General features: G+C 40.5%; 1 protein-coding gene across 3 annotated transcripts in view; it reads left to right on the plus strand.

The window, feature by feature from the left end:
• Positions 1-12,653: 12,653 nt before the first annotated feature.
• The window catches only part of KIRREL3 (kirre like nephrin family adhesion molecule 3), a 726,770-nt gene continuing 712,902 nt past the window's right edge, over positions 12,654-26,521 (plus strand). Inside the window, exons 1-2 of one of the 3 annotated variants that reach the window (XM_074216358.1) lie at positions 12,654-13,067; positions 16,320-16,745. In XM_074216358.1, the coding sequence (XP_074072459.1) occupies positions 16,691-16,745 (55 nt within the window). In that variant the 5' untranslated portion in view covers positions 12,654-13,067; positions 16,320-16,690. Of the gene's footprint in view, positions 13,143-16,319; positions 16,746-26,521 lie in introns of all 3 variants that reach the window. The other 2 variants (XM_074216356.1, XM_074216357.1) reach the window with 2 other exon arrangements.

Consider the following 26,521-nt stretch of genomic DNA (forward strand, 5'->3'; position numbering starts at 1 on the left):
TATAGGAGGACTTCCAAGCAATAAGCACTATTGAATTGTTGACATTGTTTGCCCTTTGTTTTGGAAGAGTCCAATGTCATCATGTCTTGACCAGACCACCTCTGGAGGCAGGGGCCTGCCTATCACCGAATGTTTTCAAGTAGAATTTAAGCAGTAACTTGATGATATCACTGAGGGGAATTTTTGATCAGGTGTGGCCTGAAGAGGATAAACTATGAGGTTCTTCACAGTTCTGAGATTCAATGACCTCAAGCAGCATCTTGGTATCCCACCTGGGTAATGGCTCGTCGTCACACTGTTTTACCTTTTCCTTTAGTGGAAGCATAAAGAAACAGTAGGGAGCCAATCTCTGATCACTGAATCTCAGGTAGTTAAAGGAAAAAGTGGCATTCTCATAATTAGTTAGCAATGAAACTGCTTTATAATTACATTCTGTCTCCCCAAACTCCCTTAGCTAGTTCACCTGGGTTTGCAGGTTTCCCCTTCACTTCTTGTCCTACACCCTAATATAAAAGTCGCTGAGACAGCATTTGACTCTATGCTAGAGATGATTGCACTGGAATAAAGAAGGGAGGGGGACCCCAGATTGATTCTCTCACAGTGATATCACATGGCTACTATTACATAGAATGTCCTACTGCAAATCATTTTACACATGACAGAGAATCATTAGAATGGAAAGGACCTTAAGAGGTCATTTAGTTCATATATCCGTGCAGTATTAATCTGAAAGAAACTTTACAAGTATTTTTCTATCATTTCTATCATTTCTATAGATTATTTTTCTTTGTTTCTAAAAGTAATGCTTTCTGAAATGCTCTAATCCCATGTTCCCTGATGATCTGTACTTGAGGAAAGAAGAACCATCATCCCAAAGTGAATATATCTTATTCATCTCCAGCACCATTAAATATGGGTATCTCTCTCAGAGTTCTTGACTCATCTCTCTTCTCTCCCTCCGTACTCTCTCCTTTGGTGATCTCATCAGCTATTCTACTTTTTTGCATCTCTGTGGGTAAGACTCCCAAAATCTCTGTCTCTACAGTGTATCTGTCAATTTCACCCAGCTTCTCTCTTGAGTTCTAGTTCCCCATGTTCAACTATCTTTAACTATAGTATACCACCTGAGGTTTCAATATTGGAGGAGTGAGGACAATCACAGGAAAGGTTTCTAATTTCTGTCCTACTCAATTAGAAAAGGGGGGGATAAGAAGCAACTACTAATAGTGATCCTTAGGTCTAACCCTTGACTTTTCTCCATTTTGTGTTCCATATGGGAATAAAAAACTCCAATTCAGGAAGATATGGATCTGAATCCTGACTCTTCAGGATACCCAGAACTTAAGATCATCTTCCTCCAAAAAACCTGGCCCTCCCTTTACCCAAGGCATAGAGAAAAACATTAGATCTCCAAGTCAAGAAGACCTTGAATTCATATCCCATCTAAGATACTTACTTTCTATATAACCATGAGCAAATCATTTACCTTTCTCAGTTTCCTCACTTGTAAAAGGAGGAAAATAACAATAGCATCTATCTTCTTCAAAGGGTTGTTGTATCAGATGAAAACTAGGTACTGTACTTCACAAATTTTAGAGAACTATAAAAAATATTAGCTGGATAACTATTAGCAGTAGCAGTGGTGGTAATGGTAAAAGGTGGAATTCAAGTTGGTGGTAAAGTGGGTGATGGTTGAGTGGTGGTTTTAGTGGTGGTGGTGATGATGGTGATGATAGTAGTGGTAGTACTAGTAGTGGTGGTGGTGGTGCTGGTATTGGTGGTGGTGATAGTACTAACAGTAGTGGTGGTAGTAGAGCTGGTATTGGTGTGGTGCTGGTGCTGATATCCCTTATCTCTTCCCCATTCCCACTACAAATACCCTAGTTTAGACCATCTACTCTTCTCACTCCTCCTCCCTGGTATTCCTTCCTGTCGATTTCTTTTTCTCTAATCTAGCCTACACAGCATTACCAAATAATTTTCAGAATGCCCCACATCCCTCTTTTACTCAGAGCCCTTCAGGAGCACTTTATTACCCAATAATTCTAGTATAAGCTTCTTCTCTAGGTATCTCTCTCTCTCTCCTGGAGATGTGATCATCCTTCAGGACCTTTCTTGGTTAATGAGTCAGTCAATAATCATTTAATAAGTCTCCTCTATACCAGATATTTTGCTTCATTCTGGATTTCCAAAAAAGGCAAAGCACTCTCTGCCTTGAAAGGTGTACCAATCATCCCAAGACCACCTTGTCTGACATCTTGCCTTCAAAATGCTCTATTCCTTTGCCTCATCTCTCCTTTGTATCACAATCAGTAGAGCAGCTATCTTCATCACCACTCCTTTTAGGTAGATTGTAAAGTCCTTATGTGTAGGGACTGTACTGAATCTATCTGTGTATCCCCATAGCCTATCACAGTGCCTTGTACGTAATAGTAAATGCTTAATAAATGATAATTGAACTCAATTGAATTGATGACTTTTCCTTCCTCTGGAGTGGAGCACAATTCTCAGCTGACAGCCAGAGAGAAAAACAGCCAAGTTTAAAGAGAAGCAGAAGCAGATCATCTCCAGCAAAACTGGCAAGGGGAAAAAAAATCAGGAAATCTAATATATCACTTTTTTTAAATGGACCACTAAACTAGCTCCCCTTCTCTAGAATAGCAGTGTCAGAGGAGTCATTGATGATAGCAAGAAACTCAGTTTTACATCCCATCCAAAGGATAGATATGCTGGGCTCCCCATGATCCAGGTGGGTGAGCTGAGTTAGTGTAGAATTTGTCTGCCCTGGCTGAAAACTCCAGTTGGGCAATGAATTATTCCAAGTAAATTAAGTTTATTGATCCCCTCCCCTTCCTGACAGTTTGCAGATATTGCTATCAAATCACGTTCCATGCAAGTGTCAGTTGTTGCCACAAGTTGTCTAGAGAAGGGAGCAAATATTCCCTTGAGTTTCTGGAGGCTCCCATGTTTCTCATGGAAGAGAAACAGATCTGAATAGGAGCCCCCAGACATTTCTGTAATACAAGCCTGATTAAGTGAATTGGTTGACTAGAGCATAATGTTACTGAACCCAAGGTCATGGGTTCAATGCCTAGGTGGATGAATTAGCTTTATTCTTGTCTATCAACAAAGTTGGAAAAGCCTTTACCTTCCAGAGAAGTCCAAGCTTTGAGTCAGAAAGATGACTAGCAAAGAAACTTTGGATGATGTCTTCAGGCCTATCACTGTTAAGAAAACAATTTAGGGTCTATCTTACTGACAGAGGCAGGGAGGCAGCAGCATTTTTCTCTATTCTATATAAAATTCACCCTCATTAGAGGAAAAGATTCATCTGGCTGAAGTAGGAAATGGAAATTGGGTTTCTTTAAGCAATTTTTTTTTAACATTTGGAGTCTGAGGACCTGAATTAAAATCATGAATCTAGCTCTTATTATTTGTGTGACCTTGGACAGATCGTTTACCTTTCTAAGCCTTTCTTTCTTTGTCTAGAAAATTATGGGGCGTGAACTAGCTCTTTCAGTGTGCTAACATGTTAAGTTGAAAAATATTAGTTTTTGGGGTGGCTAGGTGGTGTAGTGGATAAAGCACCAGCCTTGGAGTCAGGAGTACCTGGGTTCAAATCCAGTCTCAGACACTTAATAATTACCTAGCTGTGTGGCCTTGGGCAAGGCACTTAACCCCATTTGCCTTGCCAAAAACCTAAAAAAAAATATTAGCTTTCTATAAGTTTTATTTGTTTAGTTGCTTTAGGCTCATTCATAGGGTAGTTAGGAAGAAACTAACATAAACTGAAACTATTAATACTTTGTGAAATTTGTATTTTGGCCCAAATTTGGCACAAAATATTCAGCATTGGAATGAAAGACAAAAATATCAACACCAAAAAGCCAGAACTCAAAATTTATGATCTGGTCTTTATTCTAGAATTCTAGGCTTCATGTCATGATTGTTACCCTGACTCTTTTCTAGTTGGAGAATCACAAGTCTAAAAAGGATCCTTTCTCCCCACTTCCCAGACTGACTGTCCATTTCTCAACCAGGTGGGAAGTACAGTGGCTACTCATGGGACCAAGCTCACCATTTATCAATATGGAAATTTTGACCTATGTAATTTCTGACCTGGCCCTTTCTTCTTCTTAAGCATCCTCTGATGATCCCCTCTCTTCCTTAGCTTCCCACTCCTAGGTGCTAACTACATTGGCCCTAGTCTCAGTATGATATTAACCCTAGTGCAGCTCAGAATTCCCCAGCTTGAGTGATCTTGCCTCCCCAGCAGGCAGGAACCAACATGTCCAGCTACAAAATCATTTTTTCTGCTTTTTATTTTCTTATATACTCCTTGATTAGAACTAAGTCCTCTTGTTGCCCATAGACTTCCAAATCTGGATTGTTAGATATGTTCTAAGGATGATTTCCCTGACTTAGGCAAGTAATAATAATGGCATAGGAATTTTCTTCTAGTTATTAAAAACAAGTGGTATCACACCTGGTTTTATATAGCACTTGATACACATAGAACCCTTGTCTTCTGGACCTCACAATCTCAGAAAGAAAAAAAATAAAATGATGGAGATATATAATACTTAACAAACATTAAAAATAATACTAACATTCCACAAATGCATAAAGTTGTATATTTTAATAGATATGACTTTTCTTTCTTTACATTATACTTATATCTAGATAAGAAATGCAAAGTGTGATGTCCCTCATTGGGAAATCAAAACCATGTAATGAAAGAATCTGAATAATCCAAGCCTCAAGCTTTTCTTCAATAGCTAGGGCTTGGGCTTGAATTATCTAGTTCAGTAGTACTATTTCCCATTTTGGCCTGTATAGATATAGTTTTAAGTTCAGGTTGACTTTCAAATTTAAAAAATAAAAAAGTAACTGGCATTTATCTGACACTTTAAGATTTACAAAGACCTTTGAATATATTTTTGCATTTGGTCCTCAGAGCAATCCTTTAAGCTAAGTACTTAAAGATTTTATTCCCCATTTTACAGATAAAAAAAAAAGCAAACCTGAATCTCAAAGGGATGAGCATGTTTGTGTTTATGAGGTAGAATATGAACCTTAATCCCTGAAACTCAGTCTAGAATCCTCAGTTAGTTGTCACACTGCCTCTCAATGGAAGGAATCACATAAATCAACCAGGTCTGCAATGAGCCTGGGCTTAAAGCTTAGGCTCTTTGTTCACCTGTGCACAATATATATTCCCACCACTCTCTAGTCCTTCATAGGACTTTAGTCCTCCACAGTTCAGAGAAATTTATGAGGAATATCCTAAACCTGAGTTGAGAAGAAAGGAAGGGGAAGAAAAAGTTCTAGCCTGGAGTTGGAGTAGTCCTAAAATCATAAGTTTTAAAATTGAAAGTCTTCACTCATCATCTAGTCCTGAGGTATCAAATGTGGGATGCAAGAATCCTGCAAAACTCCCTATGTAACTCACACAGATTAAATTGAAATTGGTAACTATTTACAAAATAAATACATATCATACAACACAGATAATGTTGATTTGTGGTTTTAGAAATCAATATGCAGAAGCCCATAGGGACCTGTTTTTAGTTGAGTTTGACACCACCAGTCTAATATCACAAATGAGGAAAATGAAACTCAAAGAGGTAAGTCAGTTCCTTTTTTACCAGTCTATTCTCTCCAATACATCTTCCACACACCATCAGATTGATAATACTAAAACATAGTTTTAACTTTGTCACTTATGAAATTTCAGCACTTTCCTATTGCTGTTAAGTTAAAATACAAACTCCTCTCTGGCATCTAGAGCCCTTCACAATATTGCTCTAACTTCTCTTTTTACTGATTTCATACCTTCCCATAATGAACACCACCATACACTCTCAATTACAAGCAAATGGCCTATTTACTGTACTTCATGCAATGCATACTATTTTCATCTCCATGCCTTTTCACAGGCATGTTCTCCCTCATCACTTCTTCTTGGGAGCCCTAGTTCCCTTTCCTGAGTCTCCACCCTTTTTGTAATTTTCTCCCACTACTCAACTATTACTTTGCATTTTCATGGTATATATTTTGTTTTGACTTATTTGTGAATACACTGTTTAATTTTTGTCTTTGTACACAACACCACCCAGCAGTACCTGGCATGTAGAAAGCATCTCATAAATGTTTGTTGAATTGAATAAAAGTTAAAGGACTTACCTTAGGTCACATGAGTGGTAAATAGCAGAATAAATATTTGAACCCAGATCTAATTCCAAATCCAGGGATCTTCCTAGTGAGTCTAGGAAGTCTGAAACTTTGGGACAATTTTCTGTGCTAAATAGTTTGGCAGGGAATTCTTTACTACTGTGTAGAAAGTGTTACTAATCCAAATGTCTCATCTCCTCCAGAATAAAAGACCTCTGGAGAAAAAAAAAGTTTTCTATAAAGCTAAGGGGATAAAAAGGAAGTAACACTGCCCATCTAGGGAGAAAGTCTAAAGGATTTTCATGAAATGAAATGCAGATGTTCCCACAGCTGTTGCTTGAGTTGTCATTAGCTTCCAAACTAGGGAGAGGGTAAATAAACTTTAAAAAATATAGGAGTGAAAAGAAACAGACCAGATGTGAGCTTCCGGACTCTGATTCTCTTGCATGGGGAGCTATGCAATTAGAATCTGATTTCCACTTTCACTGCTATCATTCCTTCAGGGAACTTCCCCCATTCAGATATTTAGAAAAGGCACAATGTACATCCCCAAGTGATAGAAGACTTATTTCCCAAGTTAGTAAAAGTTCAGGTAGATGCCATTAGTCAGATCCATGAGGAGTGACTGGCTTGTGTCATTTCCAATGATCAAGGTTGACATAGGACATTACTATCATTTTTGTCATACTCTTTCCCCAAAATTACAACTTCTCTTAGCCTTTACTGAGGAAAAAAGTTACACAGCTCACATACAAATTGAATACCCAGCGTCCTGCATGACAGAGTAAGCCAGGGCTAAACAGGTCTATTGTTCTTAAACAGCTTTGCCAAGGAATTGGACCTTCTGTGGAATGATACTGAGGAGATAAAAATATCTTTCATTTCTATAGTGCTGTGCATCTTAAAGTGTGCTCCACATTTTGCAAACTATATATAGTCTGGATTCATTACCCATCCCTATAAAATATAGCCAGAATGGTGGCAGGCATATGCCAGATGTTTGACAATGGTTTAATACCAGAATGAAGGATAAGTTAAATTGGATACAAAGAAAGAAAAAATTGGATGTGAGGCCCTAGGTTAGACTTGAGTGATTCATGTTCCTTACTACTTTCCAAACTCAACACTTAACCCTTAAAAGAAGTTTTCCCTGATTATCCCCACTCTGATCCTATTATTCCTTTTTTTTGTTATACTTGTATCTTACTGACTTGTATTCACAGAGTATAGAATTTTCCTGGATATTCTGGGCAAAGGTAGAATCCTAGGAAAAAGGAAGGAACAGAGTGCTATCTAAAGAGGAAAAGTTCAGAACTATGAAGGCCAGAGAAGGGTGAAAATAGAACATTTTGAGTAGCCTTTAAAAATGGTGCACATGGGAAGGTCAGCAGTTCCCACTGAAAAGGGTTTGGGGGGTTTAGTGGAGAGCAAAGGGAAAATGAGTTAACATTAAAGAATGACAGCTGGGAGAGCTATTGCATTTATGAACCACCTTAAGAGAAGAACAGTATCCAAGAATAAGGAAGTGATAATTCTCCCAAGCTCTATCTTCTTGGTGAAGTTATATTTGAGGTACTATATTCAGCTGTGGGTACCACATGGAAGGAAGGACATTGTATTTAAAAGTGGAATGGACTGTCTAGGGGGATAGTGCATTTCCCTCACTTGAGACTTTAAGACAAGGCTACAGTGACTCTGCTAAGTATGTTAGAGATGGGGGTTCTTTTTCTAGTCAGGACCAGATGGTTTTCAAGGTTCCTTTAACTCAGGAATTTTGTATTTTAAAAACTACATCTCATAAGATCAGAGATTTAAAGCTAGAAGAGACCACATAGACCATTTAATCCATCCTCTTGATTTTACAAATGAAACTGAGACACAGTGATATGAAGTGATTTGCCCAAGGTGACACAAGTGATACACATCATAGGCAAGGTCTAGATGGTGAACCTCAGAGCCAGTGCTCTTCTCCCCCCACCTCAGCAAGGCCTCAAGATCCCCTGAAGCAGCCAGGCTTTCTCTGTGGTCTCAATGACAAGTGTCTGAAAATACAACATGGTTGGAGAAAAGATGCCAGTCACACTCCCTGACCACAAAACCCAAATGGTGCAGGAAACAAGACTTCTTGACTTCCTTATAGTTTAGATCTTGGATTTGTAAAGTGATAACAGTTTTTCATTGTTTTCTAACTTCCTCCATCTTTGGGGGAAAAAGAACAGAAATTAAGAATCCCCAAATTAAAATTGATAAAATAAAAATATCTATCTCTTTAGGATAATTTTTAGAGAACAAGAAGTGCCTTAAGGATTAAAAAGAGGGGATAAAAAGGACTTAAAATATAGGGGGTATGAATTTTTAATGAATTAAGCAAAGATTTTGGGACTTACCAGTCTTAATAGAACACTTTGGTGGTTTACCCTAATAGCCTACTCTCTGTTTGTTGTGGCAAGAGGACAAAAATAAAAGGCAAATTTGAAATAATCCTAAATTTGATTTTATTCAGCAATTTCACCTTCTCTCCTTTTTTCCACCAAAACCCTTTTTATCAGAATTGCTAACAAAGAGAATCAAGATTCAATTCAATTCAACAAGACTGGATTGGGTTACAGCTCTTAAACTGGAAGTGATAAAGGGCTAGAGATAATCCCCAAATGGGGTAATATGCTCTCTGAATAATCAGTAGTTAACTGAACATTTTTTGACAGTTTTAGCTAATGGCAGGTTGTAGCATCTGGATTATATTTATAGAACATAGTAGAATTTACAGCTGGATCTTCTAGTTCAATGCCATCATTTTTATAGATGAGGAAAATGAGTCTGAGAAAGATTAAGTAACTTTCTAGACTAGTACAACTGGCTAGCACAACCGAACTAGACTCAGGTTTCCTGTCTTGTAAATCAACATTTTATTTCCCCCTTCTCTCCTCTTTAAGATGCCACAAATTTAATAAATAGTTTTGAATGCTTACTTTGCAATGTCTCAACATTCTTCAAATCAAATTCAAAATTTTATTCTTGCCCTACTTCTTCTTCTATTCTTGAAGTCTCTATTAAAGGTATCACTCTTTTCCAGGTCACCTAGGGCAGGAAACCTGAGCGGGTTTCCTGTTCCCTAAACCTACGTCTAGTTATCTAATCCTATTGAAAGTACCTTTGTAATACCTCCTGCACCTATCCTTTACCCAGCCTTCAGGTTTTCTCCCAATGATGTAGAGCAATAGCTCAGAGATATTGGTATACATTAGTATAATAACCAAGGGAAATTCAATTGAGAGTAGGGGGTGAGTGAGGAGAAGAGAGATAGTAATGGTGTGGAGAATGGTCTCACTACAGTTGTATAAGGAGAATTTCCTTATGCAGATAATATGACCTTCCCCAACAAAAGAGAGAGAGGGAAGACTGGCCCCCCTAAAAAATTTACCATGAAAGAACTATAGCAATGGAAGTCTAAGGATGGTTGAATCATTTGGCATGACAGACTGGTAGAGATCTAAGAGATGAGATATATGGACAGAGGTTATCACAATTTGCATTCTTCAGCCAGCCCCTTGCTTCTTCCTAGTAACAGCTCAAAAATATGGATGAAAGGAATAAAATTCAAATATTGAGCTTGCCATTAGAGGTCCTCTATGTTCTAATCCCAAACTTATTTCAAACTATTATTCCCCTTTGGATATTGTAAGCTCCAATTAATATGAATTTCCATTTCCCACATAAATGCTGTGCTTAGGATAGTTGGGCTTCTGCTCAGACAGTTCCCTCTCTTTCAACAGCCTCTCTTCTTTTCCTTGTCTTTCCTTTGCCCAATTTTTAAGACCTAACTCAGGATTTGGATTCACCAGGGTACTTGTCTGATCTGTTCATTTGAAGTCTGGCATCATAGAATAACATGTTACAGTTAGAAACTGCCTTATACTAAGAAAATCTAATTTGAATACCCTCTTTTTTTAAAAATCTCTTTTATCTTTGTGCACATACAAGTTCCTTAAGGTTAAGGACTGAGAGTTCATCTTCATATTCTCCATAGAAATTAATGTATATTTGTAAGATTAAATCGCTATGAAGTGAATAATAAGAATAACTGAAATTTATATTACACTTTGAAGTTTGCAAATCATTTTAAATATACTATCTCATATGAACCTCACAACTGTATAAGGTGAGTGCTGCTGATATCATCATTCCTATTTTGCACATGAGGAAACTCAGGTTCAAAGCGATTAATGCTTACTTTCAGTCAGACAAACAGTAAATTTGTGAGGTTGGATTTGAATCCAGGCCTTCCTGACCTGGTCTAGAATTCTATAAAGTGTGGTGAATGAATGGCCTTACCTTTTTGATTTTCTTCTAAACCTCAGAACTGCAGCCAAACAATGTCTTTTAGAAGCTCTTGGGAATTTATGATGTGTAAATCACAGTTTAAAGGACTGGGAGCTATGTAAATTATGGGCAAAAGTCTAACTGGAGATGATCCAAATCAGACAAGTAAGTGGTCAACCAATTCAACCTGTGGTAGAATTCCTTTTCTGCCACTAGGCAAATTCTTTTTGCCTCTATTTCCTTGTTTCAGTTTATGCCTCTAACTCCCATCAGACCATTTGCCCCCCCCCAACCTCGACATTTTATCACTCACAGCACAAATAGTACCTTGCTTACTGATGCTCTGCATGATCTGAGGTAATTCTGAATTGGCAGCAAAGAAAACAGGCCAAGGATGTTCTAATGCCTTCACAGGGAGGTCTTTGGGAACTGTTGTAGGAAACACTCTTTCTCTCTTTCCCTCTCTCATAAAATTAAGGATGATTTCCAGTGTGCCTGTGTAACAAGCATTGTTAAAGACTATTAATTCTGGGCTTTTAGTAGCTCCTCCCATTTCATACAACAAATCTGTTCTTCTCCAAGATGGTCCATCTGCCTTCTCTCCCATGACTCATGATGATTCATGCCTAGAGCTGTGAGCATGAGTGTTCTGAAGAAAGGTAGGGGGAGGCAATGCAGAGCAGGGAGAAGAGACATTGGCAGAGGAGTCAGAAGATCTAGTCCCAGTCTGGGTTCAGTCATTAACAAGCTATGTGACCTAAACTGAGCTCAACCATTCCAAGCTTCATGTCAAATAATTCTTTTCACTTCTCCTGGCCCTACTTTCTTCATCCATAAAAGGTGGGGAGTAGACTAGATGACCTTCAAGATTACTTTCAGTGGGAAAGATCACCAGAACATTTCAATGAGGAAAGTGGGAGTTCACAGGAAGAATAGAAATCCAACTGGTTCCATCTCTTTCTTCTTTGACTATCCCTAGTCGATTCTGCTGGGGGACAAGGAGAAGGAAGGGGAGTCAGGATAGGAAGTGTCCAACACAACTGGTTTCCCAGTCAGCAAGCTGGGTACTTTTGGAGTGAGCCTTACTCCCTGAAGAAATTCTGCAGAGGGCACAAAAGCTGCCAGCCTTTCTCTGACTCCCTGAACTTTCTACTTACTATGCCCTTGCTCCACACTTTCTTTAATGTATTTTCTTCTCCCAGAAGAGTGTAAGTTCCTTCAGTGTTAGGACTGTCCTTCATGGTTATATTTGTATTCTCAAAGTTTAGCACATTGCTTGGTACAAGTTGTAGTTAGGTCATTTCAGTCAAGTCTGACTCATGACTCCATTTGGGGTTTTCTTGGCAGAGATGCTGGACTGGTTTACCATTTCTTTCTGCTGCACATTTTACAGATGAAGAAATTGAGGCAAAGGGAATTAAGTGACTTATCCAAGGTCACATGGTTAGTATATGTCTGATTCCTAGCACATAGTGAATTCTTAGAAAATGCTTATTGATGACTGAGAAGACATCTTCAATAGTGGACTGAAATCACCACCTAACTAGATTGCAAGCAACTTGAAGACAGGGTCTTTGTCTTAATCTCTTCATCTCTTTCAAAAGCTAGCATCCCGGTATGTTAGCATACACAGCTGGTATTTTATCATAAGAGCTATTCTCAGAATTCTGTGATTGTTTTTATTACCTTTATCAAACCAACAAACATTTCCTATATTAGTTACTTTATGAACTGTGGTAAGTGCTAGGGATATAAAGAAAGGTAAACCTTTGCCCTTGGGCAAGTCATTTCAATACTTGGACCTCAGTTTCCTTATCTGTAAGATTTCAGGTTTCTTAATGGTAAAATGAAGAGATTAGAGTAGATGACCTCTGAAGTCCCTTCCAGGTCTAGATCTATGGTCCTGAGACATGCTCTTTTATCATTGTATCAATAAGAAAATAGGCTCAGAGACATTAAGTGATTTCCCAGTGGTCATGAGGCCAGTTCACCCTAATCCCCCTACTCCATTCCTGCAATCTACCTCTCTTGATTCCAACTGGTGTTTTGCTTACAACCAACAACAGGGTTTTTGAATCATGGAAGAAAAGAGGAAGTGCTGCTTAGTGAAAAGAGCACTAAATTTGAAGTCAGACAAACCTCTGGTAGAATTCCTTCTCTGCCACTGAGCAAATTCTTTTTGCCTCTATTTCCTCGTTTCAGTTTATGCCTCTAACTCCCAACAGGGGTTTAGACTAAATGCTCTCTCCAATCCCTTCCAGCTTCCCATAAATGCTCCTCTGCATGAATCGCCAACCCGATAGCCTCTGAGGAGCCTCCCTCGGTGCTGCTTATTCCAAGACTTTAGGGTCGCACAGCAGCGTGGCCCTCAGCCCAGGGAGCTGGGACCAGTTAGCTCTGAGCTGGAGCCTGTCCCCGCTCACTCCTCCATCAGGTGGAGCAGCTCCACTCTACTTCTCAGCTCTGCTCGGCTCCGCTCTCCTCTCCTTCCTTCGCCCATGCAGTCCGAAGGAGGGAGATGAGCTCAGGCCACCTGGAAGCGTCCAGGAGCTTTAACCCGGAGCACGCAGAAGGTGAGTCTCCTGAGGATCCCGCCTGCTTTGGGCCCGGGGCTGGCGCCGGAGCCGGGCTGCCTCCCGGTCCTTCAGGTACCACTCTCTCGCCTTCTTTCCCAGGTGCAGCCTGTCGAAAATTGCAGTGGTTTTTCCGGCACTCGGGGTTGAAATGCCTCCTGGCCCTTTTAGAGGCAGGCAGCTTATCACTTAACACTTGGTTTATTGCGTTTCTGCCGGAGTCCGGAGGCATCGAGGGCTGAGAGGAGACTGGGGGGGACGGAGCTGGCGGGGGTACATCCGAGCCCATCCGGAAGCCAGGGAGGGAGAGGAGTAGGTCGGCGCTCTTGCCCTCTTTCTAGCTTCCCAACCAGGGGACTGGGAGAAAAACTCCTGGGGCAGGGCAGGAGTCAGCCAGGGAGTCTCTTTGGACTGCTATTTGTATTTTTTATTATTCGTGTTATATCTCCTCTCTCTGAGCGTCGCTCACCCAGGAGTCTATCCTCCCCCAAACCCCCTCCTCCGCCCATCTTTCTCCCTCCATAGCAATTCTGGGCTATATGCCAATGAGGGATTTCTATAAAAGATGACAAAATTATAAATAAAATCTCTAAATGATAAATCATGAATCAAATGTCATGTCTTTTATAGTCATAGGTATGGAGTTATAAGACACTTTAGAGATTATATGTAGTCTAACTCCTGTACTTTGCAGATGAGGAAACCAAGGCACAGAGCATTGCCCAAGGTCACATAGACATTTCTAAGTGACAAAATAGTCTTTCAAACTCAGGTTCTATGACTTCAAGTTCAATTTCAGCTTCCTCCATTGTGTCATGTTGCCTTTTTAAGGTCACACGTACTGGGATTAAAAACTAATTATCCAAAGTTTAGGTATTAGGTCCCTCTCTTTCTTGAAATTATTGTCCAAGCCCAAACCCTCTTGCACCCACCATAATATATTATTGGCTGGATTGACAGCGTTTGCCACAGGTAGCTGGAAAGTTAGTGAACAAGACAGAACACTAGATTGAAGACTTAGGTTACAATTTAGGTTTTGATACAGCAAATGAAAATCTGTGAGTGAGTTATTTATACTCTCTGAGCTTCAGTTTCCTCCTCTATGAAATGGGTGTGATGGTAATGATAATGATGATGATACTTGTGTCTAGGATCTTTAGGAGGGTCAAATGAGGAAATGTGAGTAAATATAAAAGAATATTATTATTATATATGTACATAAATATTTTCATATGTATATGAAAGTACCAATAAATGTACCCATATAGGTATTCAGCCTTCGTGTTTAATTTGCATATGTTGACATTTTGTAATTCTTCTTAAGAACCATCTCTGTCATATGTAAGATCCCAAATTAAATTATAAAGTTTCCAACTGATGTCCATCATTTGACTAATATTTATCTACCTCCTCAAACCAGTACCTTAAGGTTGTGTTGATGGGTCCCTTCTTGGCGCAGTTTATTTAAGTGGTGGAAGACACTTTTGTCTTAACCTCAGATCACCACCTGGCAATTCTCATTTACTTTTTTGTTCCCCAAAGCTAATGTTTGTTTTAATTCTCCCTTTGACATACTAACATCGTCTTTGGAATTGAGTTAAGCAAACAAAGCATTTGGTTGAGAAAAGAAGAATTGACCTGGCATTGTAGTCTTACTAATTTGCCAACCTTGGATGAACAGCAGCCAGTTGTCTTTTACTATAAGAATAAGAGATATCTTACTGAGCTCATGTAATTTGGAATGTGCCTTTGTGGCCCTGCCTCAAGAGTTCCCAGCAACAGAGTTTGTGCCTCCAGTTAATACAGTTCCTACTATCTTCTGAATAATCCTGGTACTGAGTGTTTAATGTTAATATAGGACTATTTGGGAGAGTCCTACCCAGGATCTGATGAGATTGATAGTCTAAATTTGGAATGGGATAGGACAAATCTAGATGCATTGCTTTCCTAGAACTTTTCAGCCCTACCCTTCTTTTTTAGCATATGTTGCTTTGCAATTGAGATTCTTAAGAATTATTTCATGTATATAATTTTGCCAACCTACCTAAAGATAAGTGCTTTCAAACTATGACTCTGTGTGTTCTATTTCTTTTTCAACTCCCCAGCCTCACCTGGGATGCTAACCAACACAAAAAAAAAAACCCACTCACAAATACTTCTGAACCAACTAAACCTAGACATTTTCCTAATCTGGTACCATGGAGGAAGATGAGATATTTGTTAAATAACAAAAGGTTAGAGGGTTCTTAAAAAAGTACAACTTTGCTATGACCTTGATCTGCCCTTGTTCCAGAAACTCAAAGCACCTTTGCAAAGAGTAAGCTCTAAGGAGTGATGGAACCCAGCTCTCTTTTTGAGAGAAACTCCAAATCAAGACAGGCTGCTCCCCCCCAGGTCTTTGCTAGGAAATGCACAAACAAAAAGAGGGAGGAGAATGAGGTGAAGAAACAAATCTGGGTGTTTTTTTTCCTCTTTCCCTCTCTTGTATTTTCTTTTGTAGTTGAAAACCAAATAAAGTCCCAACATCTTGCTCATGCAAACCCTTTTCTTCTTTACAAAGGTAAGGTGGTACAATTGGCAATTGCATTAGATTTTAAATTAGAGAACCTGGTTTCAAATCCTGACTCTGCCAGTCAAGAGCTGTATGACCTTGACAACTCACTTCTCAGTTTCTACATCTGTAAAATTGAGGGGGTTGGAATACATGACCTCTGAGGCTCTTTCCAGCTCTACATCTGTGATCCTTTTATTCTTCCCAAGAAAGGGGAATCTTGAATGCTTCTTATCTCTACTCTGACTCTAATGCTGCACATAGTTCCAAAGTCCTAGCTAAAGATTCAGCCTCCCCCCATCCATCCTCACCTCTGTATACTTTCTCTCTCTGCCTTCCAAACACACACACACACACATGCATCCAGTGCCACAATTCCACAGTATTCTTCTGCTTTCTCATTTCTTTGCAGAGGCAGCAAATGCATATGTGTACATAAGCACCATCTAATTCATTCCTGTTAAACAAAATTATGTTGTATTTACAGAAAGTCAGAGGTACATTCCCAGTCTGAGATGTTTCTGTGCCCATTGCAGGAGCAAAAGGCAATTCTTTTCCTCCTTGGGGGAAAAAAAGCAAGGGGAAAAAAATTGTTTCCCTCACTCTCATGATGTTTAGCCCCTTCCCCCCATCACCAAAAGCAGTATTTTCTCTTTAATTATGACCTGTTTCTCTCCCACCTCCTTCTCCTACCCCTCCAGCCTCAGTGAAAGGAGCTGCTGTCACTCAGTCACTCACACCCTCTCTCTCCCTCACTCACTGCTGTGGGAGGAGCCCTACTGGAGGAAGCTGTATGACTGGGATGCTGAGAGGCTGAGAATGGATCTGCAAGGAGTGTGTACGTTACTGAGGATCCAGGTTTCCAGAGGCGGCTGAAAAAGGCGACTCGACTTCAGCTGGCTGCAGGAATAAGAGCCAGAGCCTAAGACAGACGGACAGGCGGATAGATGCTCGCGGAGCTCAGGAGAGGACCAACTGCAGAGACAGAGGAGGCGAGAGAGCCCGGGAAGAAGAGAAACTAACTGCAAACCTAAGTTCCTCTTCCTGCTTTCATCTCGGTTCGCTCTAAGGAATGAAACCTTTCCAGCTTGATCTGCTCTTCATCTGCTTCTTCCTTTTCAGCCAAGGTAGGACGGATGCATTACTTGAGTTGCAAAGAAAGTCGCCGGCGGGGTTGTCACTGAGGCAGGCGGTGGGCAGGGATGGGGGAAGGCACTGGTTACTCAAACTGATGGATGCGCCGCTCACTGCCAGGCAGGCAGAGATTCAAACAGGGCACTGCTTCTTTTCCCTTTAAAATGCAACAACATGCTACTGTTTCTTCCCCTTTGAAAGTGAGGGAGAGAGAAGGAGGGAGAGGAGGAAGGGGGACGTTCTTCTCGCTTTTGTCAATGCCCCAGGGGAAAGAAAGAAATGACCGAAATCCACAAAAACCTACTCCTCTCCCTTGCAAATGAAATCTCTAGTTTTTTGATCCCCCGTGATGTGAATGGAGCTGTGTATCTCTCCGTACCCCCTCTGAACTTCTCTTCACCTCCTTCCCCTACGATCGCAGCCAGGGGGCTTTGTGTGGATGGATATTTCAGCTGGCCCTGGAGCTCTTTGACCAGAGTGTGTATGTGTGTATGTGTGTGTGTGTGTGGGGGGGGTATATGTATTTATGTGTGTGAGGGAGAGCGCGCGGGGTGGTTGTACAGGAGCCCGAAGGCGCTGCGATTCCTGCACGAGCCAGCGTGCGGTGGAGTCATTTGCAGTGGTTACAAAAAAAGATGTGTAGAAAAAAAGAGTTTGCCCTGGATTTAATGGTGGTCCCAGGGTGGTGCTGGGCTCCGAGCCCGAAGGCCAGGTTCTTCCTGTCTAAATTGCAATCGAGCCCCCAGGAGCGAGTATTCTCTCTCTCTCTCTCTCTCTCTCTCTCTCTCTCTCTCTCTCTCTCTCTCTCTCTCTCTCTCTCTCTCTCTCTCTCTCTCTCTCTCTCCTGCCCGGCTGGGAAGCTCACGCCCGGTGTCTGGAGAGAACTTTGGGGGCTGCGGAGGCTTCGAACTCTCCCAGAGGCTTCCGCGGTGACAGCCTTCTCAGGGGGCATCCGAAGTCACCTGTAGAATAGTTTGAGGGGAGCGGATGAAGGCCCCTTCCAAGAGCTCTGGAATGCCAAAGCCGTCAGAGCCATCTGTGGCACCGCAAGGCCGGCGTCTGTGCCAGCTCGGATCTTAGAGGGACAGGACTCACGTTAGGGGGAAAATATACAACAGAGCAAGTCCATCTGTTGATTAAATGAAGGGTAAAAGTTTTTGAGAAAGCAGAGCCTGCCATGCATGACTTCGGCTCGGCAAGCATTTCAGCTTGCCTCCTTTCCTTCCCTTGGCAAGGAGAAACCCAATGTAAGCAAAACCGAGCTTACCTCCTGTTCCCTTTGGTTATTATTCATAGGCAGTGCGATATTTTCTGTTATCTGTGTTTTAACTCACACTCCACTTCTGTCTAATAAGTTCTAATGGGGGAACTCTATGTGGTGTGCACATCTAGCTGTGTGCTTACACAATACAAGTGTATGTATATACACAGATTCAAATGGTCCTCTACTCATCACAAAGGCTCCTACAGCAACAGGAAGATAAATGGTCTTGCCTGGAGTTTTCAGTCTGAATGAGTAAGAACTATCTCTGAACAATGACACAGAAGCAGCTTCAGTGATATTACCATTTTAGAAGATTATTTCTTTCTTGAGTGAATGAGTGAGTGAGGGTGTAATCATGGATACACACACACACACACATACACACACACACACACACACACACACATACACAATCTGGCCCCTTTACGGGTTTACTCTGAAAATTGCCTAGCAAAAGCTTTGAGAACAAGCCAGGACTCTCTTCCAGTTATTCTGTTCTATTCTGATTAGTCTTCTATAGTCTTTAGGAGCTTGGACTTAGGCTGGAGAGTGGCATCCAGAGCCTGTCCTGCATGTGCCTCCATGCCTGCTCCAATCACTAGAGAGTGTGTGTGACTGCTGCTACTTTGCGTATTCATTTCTTGACACGGAACTCCTCAGCTGCTGCCTGGTATGGATCTTTAGAATGTTTACCTCAGAAGGTTAAATGCATTCAGCTGCTGTTTCATCTCTCCTCAGTCTTGAGTGCAGCAGGAAGGAATCATAGCATTATGTAATTCATAGCTCCCTGTTTATTTCTAAGTGCTCTGGGATTTGTGAAGACTGCCCATCCTGCCCAGCAGGTCCTTAATCAAGAGAACCTAGAACCAAGTGCTGAATTGAAAACTATCAGACAAAAAGAGGAATCAGGCAATCAGAGTTCCCTCAGTTCCCCCTCTTAACTGAGCATTGAAGTCCTAAGAACTAGAATGGTAATGAGGCAACAACTTCAAGTGAGTCTCCAATTGGTTCTCTCAGAAGCCTCTTGGGACAGATGGCATCCATATACTTCTGGAATAAGGAGTTTGTGGAATATATCTTGTGTATTTCCTGAGTATCTAAAGGGGCATAATTAGTATTTTTCATACCAAGGATACTTTTTTGGTAACATGAAGCTCTCAACTCTGCTTTGTACCCCTCGAACCACCACTAGATTTTATCTTTTTTTTTTCCATTTCATTTTCTGGGTTCTATAACTTTATAGCATCATTATACATAGCCTCCTTTTATGAGGTAGTTATCCCTAGATTCCAAAAGGGCTCAAGAGGATTAGACTGTGGGGCTTCAAACAGCTTCCATGGGACAATGAACAGTTTTCCTTCCTATGCTCAATCACCCACTCAAACAACTAGGGGTTTTTCCTTCTGTGGCTTTCTTGACTGGTAATCAGAGAAGTGTACTGAGATTAAGGAATGGTTGGTACAATATCCCCAAAACACTTATTTGTGGGATTCTTTCCAGGCTGTGTCTTGGAGTCAGGTAGATAGATTTGCTTGCTACCCTGCAGTAGCTCACATTGGACACCTGTATGTGACCACAGAATCCAGAGGGCACAAAGTCCTTCCATTTCCCACTCTTTGATTTCATTCCTAGTCTTCATGTGATAGAATATGGCTTCAATGCACAGTTCTTTCCAACAGCTTTCTAAAGCTTCTCAGGTAACATTGTTAACAGATTGGCTCTTCAAAGACAGATTTCAATCACACCTCCTCTCTTAAATTGTTCATTGTCTAGTCGGTTCTCCTATAACTCTTTACATATGAGAAATTAAAATGATGATCTATTGTGGCAACATACCTTGAAAGTTTTAAGATAGCTTGGGACCCATAGTTTATTTTTCTTAATGTAATGGTAGAAAGAATAAATGGCATTCCTTCCCTTTTGGTTTCTGCCAACAGCCCTGGGACTAGCTCCCAACAAGGATATGGAGAGCTGCCAATGTGTGTCTGTGTTTGTGGGTTTCTTTCTTGCTGGGGCTGCCTCTTCCCTCAGCTGTCAGGGCCACAGTGCTTTGTAGAGAGCCCGATAATGTCACAGCACAATTTGCCTCCTGCAGAGAAGAGGCATGTTCTGCCCCTGGGTGAATAAAAGAATTTATTCTCTTGTCATCCTTCAACTTAGAACTTGTTGTTTACCCCCTTTATCATTTCACTTCTACAACTCTCTCCTCTATGGTCCTCTATATCACCTATCCTACCACACACCCATTCCTGAACAGTTGGTAGGGTGGGGTAGAGAGAACATGATAGCAGAACTGAAGCTTCCATCCTAACTCAAGTTCTGGGAATGCTCAGGGAGTGACATTGCTACAAAGAACTGAGCACTTGGTGGATCTGTGAAGCATGCTCTTCCAGAAAGATTCTCTTTTACCCTCTCTCTCCCACCCCCAGACACCACCTCTATCACTTGGGTTCTAACATTCTCATTAGCAATTCCACTTTTCGTCTTTCCAAATTCTCTCTCCCACCAAGGTAAATTTCTTAAGGGCAGTAACTATTTTTGTCTTATTTTTCTTCCCAGGTTCTAACACAGTATCTGGTACATAGTGGGATTTTTTTTATAAATATTTATTTAAATGAATTGAATAGAAGGTGTCGTAATATATTCAATTTTTACATAGACTTTGTTAGACCCTTACCATCAGATGGGTTTACTGAGCTTGTATCATGTTTGCATTTGAAAAGTAAAAGAATTGTACTTCCCTTAGTAGAATTGTACTTCCTTAATTTGAATCAGTAATCTAAATAGTTTTTCTGAGGTACCATCTCTACTTATTTTAGAAAGAATCTATGAAATTAAAGAACATCTCAGGTGCTAGCTATCCTTACAGGCCTGATAGTGATTTCTAAAAGAGATTTTTAGGGAAATTTAGGTGTGAAGTCAGCTTTAGTGGGAATAAGCAAAATGGTCCTAAATAGTGCTAGGAATAAAAAATAACAGTGGAGTGAAGGGGAAGAGTGACTATGATAGGAGTACTGGCTGGAGAATGGAGTAGAGAGAGGTATACCCAGAAAGAACCAGAAAAAGAAGTTGAAGCAGATGTCCTCTGACCATAAGATTATAGGATCATGGATTTAGAGCCAGAAAGAATTTTTGAGGTCATATTAGTTCCATTCTGTCATTTTACAGATTAGGAAATTGAGAACCAGAGAGGATCACTGGACTCAGAGTTGGAAAAAACCTATCGAGTCCAACCCCACTTTATTTGGGATAGAGAAAATTGAGGTCCAGAGGGGTGAAGTAACTTGCCCAAGGTCATCTAACTAGTAAGTGAATATACTGCGGTCCCTCTGACTACATAATCAAGGTTCTTTCCAATATCTTCCACCTTTAAGAGTCTGTTCTTGTATAACTATGAGGGCCTGGAGAATTAGGTTGCATAGAAAGAGCTCCCTTTGGGTGCCTCCAGAAGTATAGTGTGAATGCCAGAGGCGACAAGGAAAATGAAGAAAGATAAAGTAAGTTGTGGAGCCTTTGATAGAAGAGCATTAGAGAAAGAATTTGGGAGGGGGCAAAAACTTTGAAAATACTGGCTATTATTCAGAAATGTCATTTTAGAAAAGATGAAACAAGTATAATTTCTTGCATTTATATCCTCAATTATGATTTGCTCTTCCCTGCAGTGTGAAGGCTTTTCTAGGAAAGGGAGAGTCATCTTCTTTAAGGTCACTGCATAGTTGCCAAGGGCACATGGACTTCAAAAGAAAGATGCCTGATAAGAGGGCCTGTGGTCATGACTAGGTGGGGTGAGTAGGAGAGTGTCCTTGCCAGCTCCCTTCTCCGTGTGTGTGGGTATGGAGTGCCAGTTGCCTGCAGTGATTCTCTCCCATTACAAAGGCCTAGTACTGGCTGAAGAGGAGAATCCCTGGAGGGAGAGGGGGATGAAGGGTGGGCCTAACTCCTCCACATTTGCTTGGAGGATGCCCAGCTAGCCCCCTCCTGGTAAGAAAGGGAGGATCTTATTCATTGATATGCTGTAGCTAGCTAGGCACTGTACCAAACAACTGTTCTGTATGACGTGTGCCTGTGTTCTGGGGGCGAGAGGGCCAGCAGGAGATAGGGTGAAACAGGAGATTAGGCCTGAAGATACAATTTATTCTTTTTTGTTCAGCCTGGTAGGGGTGACTTAGGCACTATTGTATTGCAGGCCTAAAAAAGCACATGAATAATCTGGAGATAATTCAAAGGATTTCAATAGCAAAATAATAACAACAATAATAATGATACTTTGGATTTATAGAGCAGTTTTCTTCCAGGACATGAAAAGATAAACTGTTTTGGAAAAACGAAGCAGAAAAAAAGCAATTGTCCCAAGACTGATGTAAGGAAAGAGAACCATGAGTGGGCTAGAGTAAGATGGGAATATAAAGGACAAGATATGGTGTTTTTGAGGTCATTTTCCAATTGTTAGCAAGCATACAATGAGTTGTAATAACTTAGAAATGAAGACACAGAAAGTTTAGATAAAAGAACAGAAACAGCATTGATAACCCTAAGGTCAGCCAGAAAATGAAGGTATGCTATATGCATCCCTAGCTTAGAAGGGGAAATAGAATTTTATAACAGCTTTGGAAGAAGCCCAGTTAGCTTAATTCAAATTCTCATCAATAGAGTGGCCCCCTGAGTTTAATGGAAACATTTCATAAAGGGTGGTATGAACAAATAGAATAGCTCATATTCATAAGCTGTTGGGTTCATGGAGCAGTCCTTTCCTAGGAACTTTTCTTGGGGGGGGGTGTTCACTTTAGGTGAAAAGTAGTTGCCATTCCTAGGCTGTCAAAGAAGACACCAGAGTGTTTGTCAGTGTCCTCTTGTAATCAGAACAGAAGTCAGAAAAAAACCAAAGCATGAAGTTCTATTGCTTTTCTACAGAATACTTCTCTTCAACCCCAGCCAAATGCCAAAGCAGTATTTGGCAGGTGAGAGCTGTGTATACTATGTATGAAAATAGATATTACCATGAGATCATTGCCTCTCTACTAGATGATTTAAATATTTGTGTGTCTTTCATTCAAAAAATGCCTTTTTCCTGCTTCCTTTAAGTGTCTTATAGCCAAGGAGAGCAGAGCATCAGTTGTCACCATCCACTTAGAATTTAAGGTGTCACCACAGAGCAAGGATTACAAGAGTAGTCACCTTTCCTGGGCAGCTCCATTGTTGTAAAAATACTTTCTTGCATTATCTCACTCTTTCTAATTCACAAGAAGAGACAAGGAGTACACAGTTTCATTTTTTCATTCTCTTTTTCTTTATTACCCCCTTCACCACAGCATAAATGAGTATTCTGGCTGTATGCATCTAGAAGTCAGTAAATGTCAATACTGGATAAGTGTTTTCTTTATATCTAGCTAAAATTTAGCATAAGCTGCTTGGAAACAAGTCTTTCCAAGCATGCACTGTTTTAGTAAGTAGACAGCCAACACAACTCTGATGTTTAAAGAAATGGCAGCTCTCAGTGGGCATGCTTGGTTATATGGAAAATATGAACTATTCATCAGTGGAGGTATCTCTTCCTTCTATACAGATATTCTGCAGTTTGGTCTGAGAGTATGAATGAGTGGTCAAAAGAGAATGACCTAAGATATGTAGTCTGAGGACAATCGTTTCAAGGACTTGACCTACTCAGGGCATTTTTCAGGTTCCTTCTTTTCTGTGAGTTAGCAACTTCAAACCCTCTTACACACACACACACACACACACACACACACAGAGCCCACCTTGCTATAAATAATAGGATAGTACTCAGAATCTGAATCAAAACTATTCAATGACCATTGTCTCTCACTTTCTGAATAGAGGAGAAGATATATCTTCTGTTCTCAGAAGCTGTGTCTATATAACACAAGCAAAGTCAGATGAATTTATTTGAGAGACATTTTCAGATAATTTAGATTCCTGATTTGCTACTTGTTTGAAAATATATGTTTATCTGAATTATCCAAGGAGTTGTCTACACAAATTCACCAACTAGCTTCTTTATACTGTACCTCAGTTGCTCGCAACACAATTTGCCCCACCTGGGAAAAAGTTAAGACCACGTACTGAAATTGTAGCACTGTCAGTATTTCTTAGGAAATTCTGTCAATTGTTGAATTCAAGATCCTGCTTTGGAAGGTCTTTGTTCCCTACATAATGTGAAATTGTCTAACAGTTTAATAAGACTTACCTATCGCCTGAAATGATCTCTCACATAGAAACTTCTAGGTAAAATTGAGGTCTTATTTGACTATGGTCATGATGGCATAGCACTGGCTTTTCTGTGGCATGATATAGGGTGGGTGGAAATTGGTTGGTAGACATCAACCAATGGTATATTATGATTTGCTCTCCCAAGGCTCCAGGTCAGTGATAATAAAGGATATTTGGATCAGCAGCATCTTTACTTGGATCTCCTTTTGGTGTCACTTCTCTGAAAAGGACTTGTCTCTGCAAGAATCTCTCTATACCTCCTTGAAGAAGGCCCATTATATAGATAACCTAGAGTTCCTTATTTGTTTACTTGAGTGTGAAAAATCCTGAATGAGTACTTAAAGTGAAAGTCGTTTAAAATAATCCCTTATCGAGATCATAGCTGAGCCAGGATGGGGAGGTCATGGAGAGAGTAAAAGGAAGGCTTATATTTGGGAGGATAAAGATCAGAAGTCAAGGATGACAGGATGAATTCTTGGGCTACCTGGGAAGCAAATTTCTTGTGCCATTTGAGGTAGATGGTCAGAGAATAGAGCTGCCTAAAATAAGGAGTCAACAGAAAAATCCAGGAAGCATGGCAAGGAATGTTAGATCACTGAGATCCAATGACCTTTACACATTGCTATTTAGGTCCCAAAGTAAGCTGAACTAATAACCTTATGATCCAGATTTTTAAGGAAAAGAAGGTTATATGGCCCAATGACCAGCTGAGAAGCTGGTGGAGAGAATGGGTAAGGTTCAAGCTTTAACTACCCCCCTTATGAATATGTGGAGCATTATCTTAACTAAATTTTTACATTGCCTTCAGTTACCACCTTGTTTTCTCTATATTTGTAGCCAAGGCAAGCTAGATTGATGAAAAAAAGTTGTTGCTTTTAAAAGAAAATGGGGGAGTGAGATTTCCTAGAGCTGTTTATGACTGAATCCAGCTTCATTGTTGTCCTATTCCTATTTATATGTCCTGTGCATATATACTGCTATCAACTTGCCTGCCTCCAATTCTAAGTACGTAAAGAGAAGAATTAGAGAAGGTAGGAACCATGGGGACTTTGGGATTTATATAAGTTATGATATTCTTTGTTTACTATAGCCTTGCAATAGGCAAATACTTGATGCTGATGCTGATGATTTAAAATATCTGTCCTTAAAACCAGATAAAATCCACAGTTTTCTAGACCAGTAACACAAAGTGTGATGAGCTTACAGCTACAAAGGCATTTAAGTGATTTTCTTGAAGGTTGAAGGAATAGGGTATTCAAGGTGCTGAAAAGCAAAGTTGGTCTCTCTATCCTGGGAATTGTCTATGCTCTCTTCCTGTCTTGCTCTATGATTGTAAGCCAATTTTTATTCTCTCCATCACCCAACTCGATCTTTGGCACAGCAGGGATAATCGGATAGTGAGGTTTGGGCTCTGGCCATTCTGGAAGGATTGGTTCATGGGCTTGCCAGTGTTGTCTTGTCCAGAAAGTTAGACTACAGGAATGGGACACTTCCTTTTCCAATAAAAGGATGGAAGGAAGAACAAGGAGAATAGTCCTTAAATATCTTTTTTTTTAAATACAAAGACTTAAAGAAATTAGAAGAGAGTTTCAGTTGTCCAAGGCATAAACATGCAGCTGAGAGTAAGGCTTTTGGTCCAGCTCATGGGCCTCCTGACCCCAGTACCACTACCACAGTCCTCTGTCAATCTCAGCAAAAATCTCTCTTTTCTTCTCTGCTACACCACAATTTCCATCTCTACCTGTCAACTGCATGTGTGTCACTGGTGACTGTCTCTGGCTCTGTGTGACAGTCCACCTGTCACCTTTGGCAATGCTGGGAGCTATGACAGTTTCAGAGTACAATCCAGCCAGGTTGACTTATTATATGGGACTTATAGAACTAAACCTCGAAACTTCATCCCTGGGAACCTAGGAAGATGCAACAGCAAATGGAACCAACCATCAACCTTCCCTACCCATTTCATGGAAACAATAACAATTCAGGGACAAGACATAGAAATACATACTAAGTCAGTTATGAATTCCCCAGGTTTGCTCTCCCCACACCCCACCTCCAGGTGTTAAGGTTTTGTCCAATCCTGTTTAATGACTCCAGATTCTGGCTTTCCTTTTCTCAGTCAGTTCCATTCCATCCGTAGGTAGGCTCTGAAATCTCTCCTTGCAAGGGATCTCTCTGCATCTAAGCTGATGAAACAACAATCTAGAGGGATGCAAAGTGGGGCGTGGCAGAGGGGAGGGGGCCTGTTTAGTCATTCATGCCACAAAGGGAGCAAGC

The sequence above is a fragment of the Macrotis lagotis genome, chromosome 1 (genome assembly GCF_037893015.1).
Source record: "Macrotis lagotis isolate mMagLag1 chromosome 1, bilby.v1.9.chrom.fasta, whole genome shotgun sequence".
Taxonomy (NCBI): domain Eukaryota; kingdom Metazoa; phylum Chordata; class Mammalia; order Peramelemorphia; family Peramelidae; genus Macrotis; species Macrotis lagotis.